Raw genomic sequence first — 9,623 nt, 5'->3', positions numbered from 1 at the left:
GAGCATCTTTCTCTTTGACACCATGTCTGATATCCCACGTGATCTGTCAAATACTAATGCATGAAAATCCTAACCTCAAAAAAATCACCCGATATATTTGTACTATTTGTCTGTTCGCCCGTCCGCCCGTGCAAGCCGTAACTGAAGTAAAAATTTTAATATCTTGATGAAACTTGGTTCGTATTCGTCGTTATGCACCTGAAAATACTTCCCTGGTTTCAATCCCTGCAAGTTGCAAGAGTATGCAATATTTGGTTATACCCGAACTTAGCCCGTCCTTACTTGTTTAAATTAGTTTTGGTATATATTTTGATTATTTTTAAAACTGAATTTAAAATATTCGCATGCTTTCGCTGATAGTTTGATATATTTTATTTGTAAATCAGTCATTTACAGAAAGCTTGATATCATAGTATTGTGGGGTTATGAAATGATGTCATGTGTAGTGAATCAGATTGCTGACTTTTTGGCAATTTTCGTGCATTTTAATTGTGAATACTGGAAAATGCGATAACAGAAATTTCGAATAACACATCTCTCAGCATTTTACTAAAAAGTGTTATGGCATCACTTTAAAATTTTGATAGAGAATTTGTTTGTCGATATGATATGATTTTTGGTATTTAATGTTGGCACAGTTGGGATGTTTAATTTGGGAATTTTCACTTACAATTGTGAGTATTTCTTTTACCAAAGACTTAAACAAAAAAAACTGGCGGTTACGGTAAGTAGATTAGATAAGATGACTGATACCTCAGCATGGCGGAGTATCACACTTAGGCTATGACACAGAGTCTTTGGCGAAGTCAAACGAAACTGCTGTAATTGGATCTCTCTTAGATGTCATATTTCTGTTTCCGCTATTTTACCGTGATGTCTAGAAGAGAAGATCCGAGGCGTTTGCGCCTCGATCCAGCAAAAGCAAAAAATTCGAGAAAAAAGTCTCATGTTCTTCCATACAGCTGATCCAGCTGACGTCCGAAACTTAAATTCAATTCATGATTCCCGATCGAACAGTGTCCAGTTAGCACTACTGGTTGTAAAACTGAGAGGTGGCCCTTGCTGACTTTTTACGATTTAGTCAGAGCTAGAAGAGCCTTGCAACTAATCAACGCTAGCTGATTTGGCCTAACAGGTTCAACAGTGCAGTAGCAGCCGTTTCCAGACCGTAGTTACTGAAACTGAAGTATCGGTCCTAGCAAGCTCAGCAGACTTACAGTTTTCTGAAATACCGGTATGGCCAGCATATGCAAACCTGTCTAATCCTAAAGAAATTCCAGAAATCTACACATCCTTTCACTAATATTGAGCGCAGAGTGGATTGGATAGTATTAGTATTGGATAGTGGAGTGGGTAGTAACTACTCTGAGCGAAACATTGTTTTGGAATAAGAACGATTCGGTTTTGCTAGAGTTTATAGCGAGGCCGCTTTAAGCAGGCCAGTTGCATAAGTTGCTAAAATACCTCTGAGTTATCTCCTGCACAGCATTCACAAATTCCCCCCCACCCTGAGTGCTTATCGTCCTCCTAGGAAATCACCAGGCGGCCCACTTTCTCAAGCTTTTTCGAGAGAACTCTCTCTTGTGGGGTGCCTCTCCTCACGATCCGCCGTGCTCATGCACTAATCCATTCCAACATGATCGTTCTTTCGCAGACATATTTGAAGCTGAGGGTCTTAAGATTCGATTCAGCATCAAGCTCTAATGACCGGTTCCTGCAAAACGTAGTTGAATGCCCCGCTATATCGAGGAAGATCCTCCATAGGGGGTTGAACTTGTTCCTTAGAGTCACTCGCGCCGGGAGACAAGAGTGATCAAGGAGGCGATAGCAGCGGTTGCACTAGGACGTCTCGAATAAAAACTTGTTGGCAGGTTTTCGACCCAGAGAAGACGAATACCTTTTGTTTCGCGTGCCTAGCGCTGTCCATATCAACTTCATTGTTTATCAGTTTGTACCTATAAAGAATTCTGAAGGTACTCATATGTTCTCGCCATAAAGTAGATCGACTAGTGCTGCGTTCAAATCGTTTTTGTATGTGGATCGTAAGCCCAATAAAATATGTGATAAATAGGAAGTCCATTTGTGGCATAAAAGTTCTGCTTCGAATGTATGATGTCATCTTTCGACGGGACTATTTGCTCTTAAGGCATGGTTGTAAAATGGCGTGCTCCCAAGAGCTGCAGTAATTGTTGAAATAGGGCGCCTTCGTACTGACGTCCTAAGTCTGAAGTGACGGTCACAGCTACAACAAAGCTTGAGATCCAGTCATTTAGTAGTCCTTTGGCGACAGTTGGAGCTGTCATATCTGATATTGGTAACGCTTCTGCCCATCGTGTAAAATCAGCCAAGATTGTGAGACAATAACGATTTCGTGTGGATGGTGGAAATGGTCCGGTGGATGTTAAATGGAGTCTTCGAGGTTTGCGCATGCGAAAGAATCAAATGGAATTTAAAATTGTGCTATACAGGAAGTAGGTGTGATTGTTTTAAGATTTTGCTCCTTTGCGCACTGTGAGGAAAAGATGTAAGAGGAATTTCACGTACCAAATTTACTTGAAATTGGTCGGTCGGTTTCCGAGATATGCGATTTCACCTAAAAGTATGCGCTGGCATACCCATTGGTCAATTTTTGCCGAAAGACAGACAGATATCAATCCATATTACAACTCGTCATATAATCGTTAGGTGAACAAAACTGTTGAACTCTGTTGCAACATATTGCAGGAGTATAAAATTAATAAAGCACACATATATATGTATATATATATAAGTTTTTTTTTTCAAATAAATTAGCTAATAATGTAAACAAGAATAATTTCCGTGTACAATTTTTTATCGTCTATTTGTTTTGCTAATGTTTTCCAATCAATAATTGTTGTCATATGTATCAGATGTATTGGTCCGCTGGGGCGTATGAGTAACTAATTAAAAGCTTATCTAACAAAACACACCTTCCATAGCCGCAAAGATAAGCGAAACATGTTTAACCTTAATTTAAAATGCAATTTCGCAAATAAAACAACAAGACAAACAACATATTCGTTGCGCTTCAAGGAACACTGCGCTGACAGTGAAATTCTCATACAAAGCAATTGCATAAAAATTGACTTGCTGCAAGGAGTGCGTGGCGTAATATGTCATGTTTATCAGTTTAAATGCAAATTTAATTTACTTTAATGCATTCTGTGGTTTAATTTTTGGTTCAAAAATGCTAATTTATTTGGCTTTAATTTCGCTTGATAATTTCTAACATGCTTGCTATTAACAAAAATTTTAGATTATTGTAAAAATTTCGATGCTTACATAACTGCTTTAATCCTGCTCCGCCTGCACGCTGATATACATATTTTCATGTTGTATAAATTTATTATTAAAAGTACTACGCTTTCTTTAAAATGCTGCAGCTAACAAATAAGTGTGTACATATATATGGAGAAGCATACTTTCAGGGGCTCCACATGTAAATACTCATTTTATTCAAGCATATCAACAATTTTCACCTATTAAGTGACAATTTGATACTTTAAATGTGCCTTCCGCTGTAAATAAACCCTACTGTATATATGTGTGTGTACCCAATTGTGCTTGAACGAGCCACCTTTTGCTCTGCTCCCGCCCGCGTGCTCGTTAATAAATATGAAAGCTAAGCTGCTGCTAAACTTAGATTCGATTTTAATACTCCAAAACATAAATAAAACAAACTGTTCTCTCTTTGTTCTCTCCGTGTGCATTCCATAAATAGCAACTGATAATCTAACGTCTGTGATAATCTCCGATTCGAAGCAGAATCTCAAGGATACAACGGTGACATCGATGAATGCAACGCAAACACCCTCGGCCACGACAACAACCACCGTCACCACAACGATACCGCCAATGTTGGGCGGCAACGGCTTAGGCTACAGCGGTGGCAGCAGTAGTGGTGGTGGCGGTGGCGGCGGCGGCGTCGGTCTGAGTGTTGCAACCGCCACATTAACGACCAGCAATCACTTGGATGTGCCGCAAGCGGGGAATCCAAATCTGCTCAGCCCCGATGTGCTCAATCAGCGTAGAGGTGAGTGTGGTTTATGTACATTTAATGTGCAGCACTTTGGTGATTGTTAAATGAACGCTACTCATATAAATAGTAGGCAATCAAATTGTGCAATATATAATTTCATTGTGCAATATTTATTCATTCACTTTTATTGTGCTATATTTCAAAATGGCTAGTGTTGAAAAAAGTGGCAGGAATTCCTTCCAACTATTTGTTTTACGATGTGCATTGATGAAGTGTCGCGCATTATACGACGGTGTGGTGTTAAAACTCTTTTATAGCGAAAAAAATATTCATTTAACTATCAACAGAATAGCATTAAGTCTGGTTTGTCATATGTCCGCAAACACCCCATTCTCAGTCTTCAGTGCGACCAAATGATTGAAACGAAATGAAGCAAGGCAGGCGCTCGACGAAATGTGAGTAGGGGAATCCCACAAGGTGAAGTTCTCTCTCCTTTTCTATGGATCCAGAGAGAGAGCCAAGCATTCTTTGATTGCCTTATACTGCTATAAAAGATCCATTGGCAGAAGGTGGCGTCTCTCACCGAAAGTGATCCTCTGGTTCTACGACACCATATTCAAGCCTATTTTATACCATGGAGTATTTATGTGGTAGAGGGCTCTAGAAAATACCACACTTGCAAAGAAGGCCATTAACGTCATCTTGCACATAGTGCCCGTGGACATCGTCGACCTGACTCAGAGAACCAGGGTTCCTAACAGTACTCGTGTCTGAACACTTTGAAATCTTCACTCATTTTGGCCAGATACCAGACCACTTGGATCATGAAGCCGCGTTCTCCTTCAGGGAAGTGACCATTTATTTATATAGCACAGCGGCAATACTGACCTCGAACTTATTAATAGTGCGTTAAGGGATAGTCGAGGACTGCTTAACCCCGCTATCAGTAGCATCGAGTGTCTTTGTGATAAGATTGGGATAAGACTGCGGAATGGCAGAAACTTGCAAATTTGATGAGCTAGCAAAGGAAAAGTACCATGGAACAGCTATCGGTAGAATAGGAGCGGGTCGCTTCTCCCGTATTCTTTTGTGTTGTTCTACCGCTTAATAGCTAGGCTTCGCAGAAGCTTGGCCTGCGCTGACCAAGATCGATCGTTCCAGTGATCTTTTTGCACTCACTATGACTAGCCTACCCCTAGTTATGGGGCTTTTAACAGGTAGTTGTCCGTTTGGCATCCATGCCTTAAACCTGGGAGAAGCAGAATAGTGTACTGTGGCAAAATATTCCTGCAAGATCAAATGTTTTCCAACGTAGAGATTATTGCTGAACAGCTTTACCAAGCATTCTAGAATATCCTACTAGCACATTTCTATACTGGTTTTAACCCCTTTTGTGCATAAATGGAGGGCAATGGTCAGGTTTGCTCAAGTCGTGGAGATGACCCAAACTCATTGAATCTCACTTGGACAGAAATTCGTCCTTTGTGTTACCCAAAAACTCCTAAGAGGTAGATCATGAGATCCTCAATGATCAACGAATCTTGTTACAAATGTATTAGGCCAATCCCAGCAACTCTGAAAGTTTCGCTAAATTTCGACAAGTTTATTACATCTCGCCTTCCGCATTACAGCTTTGGCAAACAACGTTCGACAGAAAACTGAGCTGCACCTAGAATTGCGGCGAGTTTAGCTTATCGAAGAGCTACTAGTTTGGATGACCTTTTGCGGTTCACTCCAGACCAGAAGGATCTCGCAGTCGCAAAAGTTTTGGTTGTTGACCAACACTTACTGAACTAACAAAAATCCAATGATCCTACGCCAGAATGCAATTTCAATGGAATGAAATTGTGGAAATTAAGGTCATCCTCCATCCGTAATCCAGTTCATCGGCTTTGCAGTTTTCAGCGATTCCGTAGTGGGTGGTCAGCCTTTACAAGAGACTCCACATTAAATTATTACAGCAGCTTCAATAATGAAAAATTTTGCATCTGGCTCTACCGCTTGCATTTGCTGAATATAATTGGTTGCAATCTAGTTCTCAGAAGACCGTTCTCAGTTGACCGGTGGTAGGTCGTTATGCAGAGACCGCTTCGAAGATGTTTTATATTCATCGGGTATACATTTCTTCCGAAATAGTTTTCCATTGGCAGACACTGTAGTGCCTTTGAAGCAGAGGTGGCAACATTGAAATAACAGCAGATGTATTTCTCCGAAGTGTGACTACTTTTTGGAAGATATGTATCCACCCCATTAGCAGAGCTGCTATACAAGCCTTGAGCTCGTTGAGAGTAAGCTCAAAGCTAGTTAAATATTCTCAAATGTTGCATAGTCCATGAGCCTGCAAAAAAAAAACACCCTTACCCAAATTCTATTTGCAGAGGTAAGCGCAGTGATTCCTCTTTTCTTCGTACTTTCGGGCGATGAATCTATGGACCTAGCACGAGCTCACCCAGCGTTGGTTAGCAACCAGAACTTGTGCGGCCTCTATGACTAATGTTAAAGCATCTCGTTTGCCATAATTTTTACGAACCCAGCGAATTGACGGGAACTAATATAAACCGCGTCAATACATTTTTAGATATGTGGCGATTTTTTATCCACATCTCGAAATTCTGGCCATCACAACGAACAAGCCTCTCTAGCAATTCAAGTGGGTTCATTTGTGGCTTCACGAGAAATCAGTATATTTAACTAACCCAGCGTATAACTTTTTGAAAGATTTAGGGCATAAAAAGCTAAAACTGAAAAAAAAACTTGAAAAATTAGGAAATCTTAATATACCATATCTTATTTAACAGTTTAATGACATTCAAATGGCATATCTAGTGGGAACCTAGCCTAAATACTAATTTAAAGAGCGCAACATTTTCTTAAAAATTTTATTACATTTTTTCTTTAAATATATTTTAAAAATCAACTAACCTGAAGAAATCTCAACTTTCCCGTCACTTACCAGGCAGTCGTCGCCCATCCATATTACCCGTACCGGACATGTTCACCTCATCATCGTTCAGCATATCAGGCAATGACGACGGCGAAGAAGGCGATGAGAGCGAAGATGAAATTGACGATGATGTGCCGTGGCGATCGCCATCTGAGAAAATAGCGTAAGTCCATTGACAATTCATACACTATGTGCCATAAGTATGTATATATTTGTACATGGTATGTGTATGTACTTGTATATTCCCGTATGCACCCAAATCCATAAACTCACCGATATCCATGTAATCAATTTGTCTCTCCTACATATAATATGTTCATTTAAAAAATAGTTGAACTACTTCTCTATTTCGTAAATACCCACTACTTAATCCTGGCAATACGTTGGTTCTAGAATTTTTTTTTTATTTGTGACTTTTTATGCAAAATCGACACACTCACTTACTTATGAACATATTTAGTGATTTAGTGTCTTCGAAAAAATGTTTTTGATATTTACAGTTGTAATAGTGTGTGTATATGTTTTACTCCCTTATTGTTGTTCAATACCCAATGTTAACTACAATAATGATAAGTGTACTTGTGTCTTAACTAAGGTTGTGAACCCCACTAAAATCAGCGCTTATGGAAAATGTCTTGAAAATAGTTTTTTGTAAAGTGTGTTCAAAAAAACTGTTGACAAAACACGTTGAAGAATGTTTGTAGAAATAAGAAGTCATAAAATTCAAATTAAAAAAAAAATTGTAAATAAAAAAGAAATAAACTAATTATAATTATATAAATAAAGTAAAATAATAAAATGAAAAAGTTCCACGTCGTTCCCCTCAAAGTAATCCCCCTTGAGAGCAAAAACCTTGCGCCAACGTTTTTTCCAATCCTCGAAACAGTTGATAAAGCCAATTTTCGAAATGGCCTTCAATGCAAACAACAATTCACTTTCAATGTCTTCAACTGACTCAAAACTTTTTCCCTGGAGCGGTCGCTTGAGTTTGCTGAATAGCCACAGGAGCTGAATCAGGCGAATACGGTGATTGCGGTACGATATTGGACGAAAATTTGACGAAAAACTCACGTAGTTTCAATGCGGTATGCGGCGGTGCATTATCATGTTGCAAAAATAAAGAGTTTTCGTCCCATAAATGCGGCCTTCTTTTTTTACAAACGACATATAATATTCAGAAAGATTTCAATGTTGACAGTTTGGCTAGTCGGAAGGAATTCGGAGTGCATCACTTCTCGATAATCGAAGAAAACAGTCGACACAGGATTGATCTTTGACCTGCTTTGACGTGGTTTTTTCGTCTTCGATTCACCTTTGTCACAATATGCGGCCAAATGGTTATTTGCTTCCAAGTCTTAAGGATAGATGCAAGACTAATTGCAAGTAATAATACGTTTCATGAGGTTCTGGTAATTATAAAGCATTGTTTCACAGAAGTTAACGCGATGCTGTTTTTCGAAAAAATTTAGTTTTAGAACAATGACAGTAAGATTTCTGATTGTTAACCGTCGATTCCCAAGTACCAATTCCACCGAAAACCTTTTCCAACTTCCTGAACGTTTCGGTACCAAAAATTTGATACCCCACACAATATTTAATGGAACTTCGTTGTTGAATGATTTCACTCGTTGTAAAAATCCCCGAATGCACTTTATGTACTTTAGAAGGACAAGCATAAAATGGGTTCTTTAGTAAGATCGCTACAACAAAAAACGGCTTGGGATATCAATGAAATTCTTTATTCCTGTGAAAGTACATTTGATATCATTTTGTATGGGACTCGATTTCTTTTGCATGGCCATCATGGGCATTGCATTGCAGAAGTCCAGACGCTCAACCCAATTTTCGACGGTTTTCAAACATAAATTGTCCGATACTACTGAAATTTCGTGAAAAAACACGTTCACCAAACTTGGTTTTCAATAAATCGATTGTGACATTCGCTGCTTGGCTTGTGGCGCCGTCCCATTAGAACTACATATTGTCCAAGTTCATATCATCCGATTCGGGCCAAAATATTCGGTTATGATTGAGCGGCAGCGATTCCCATTCACAGTAACGTGCCGGTCTTGATCATCAAGGAAGAAAACCGTACCAAACCATAATTTTTTTGGGCTTCAAGGTGACTCATAGAGTACGTGTGGATTGCTGCCTGAACAATAATGCAGATTTTGTTTATCGACGAAGCCATTCAGTCAGAGTAGAGCCTCGTCGCTGAATATGATTTTTCGACATCACAGATTGATTTGGGTCCTATATTCTCGGCACTTTTTCGTCTCACGACACGGGAACATTTTATAGTGTGCCTTTGGTTTCAAATTTTTCCACTAGACCCTCAATTGTTGATCTGGCAGGACGATTTTGACGACCATAAATTGAACGTTGTGCTCTTAAAGTTGAGGCCACTGTCTCCGAATTTCGTAGTAAATTTTAATAATTTCGACTCGCTGTCGAATCGCATGTCTTTCCATAATGAAATTGCAAAACCTGCTGAAAAAAAAATTTCAGAAGAGGGGGGAAAAATATGGTGCCATTTGCTGTCTTTATCGGTCTACTTTTGTAGCGTTCCTACTGAAGAGCCTATTAGATGATATATAATCCTATAATATTGAAATATGATATACTACAGTATTCAAAATTATGAAAAAATAATAATTTTATAAATCATAAAAATAATAA

General features: G+C 39.0%; 1 protein-coding gene across 11 annotated transcripts in view; it reads left to right on the top strand.

Annotated features, from left to right (window-relative positions):
- Positions 1 to 9,623, top strand: part of LOC108968785 (potassium channel subfamily T member 2) — a 580,461-nt gene that overhangs the window by 542,253 nt on the left and 28,585 nt on the right. For all 11 annotated transcript variants that reach the window (XM_018933038.1, XM_018933037.1, XM_018933033.1 and 8 more), the window contains exons 14-15: positions 3,743 to 4,054; positions 6,957 to 7,107. In XM_018933038.1, coding sequence (XP_018788583.1) covers positions 3,743 to 4,054; positions 6,957 to 7,107 — 463 coding nt within the window. The remainder of the gene's footprint in view (positions 1 to 3,742; positions 4,055 to 6,956; positions 7,108 to 9,623) is intronic.

Source organism: Bactrocera latifrons, unplaced genomic scaffold, assembly GCF_001853355.1.
Source record: "Bactrocera latifrons isolate USDA-ARS-PBARC rearing strain unplaced genomic scaffold, ASM185335v1 scaffold_23, whole genome shotgun sequence".
NCBI classification, from domain to species: Eukaryota; Metazoa; Arthropoda; class Insecta; order Diptera; family Tephritidae; genus Bactrocera; species Bactrocera latifrons.
Note: the sequence above shows the minus strand (reverse complement) of the source record. Positions and strands in the feature narration are given on the sequence as shown.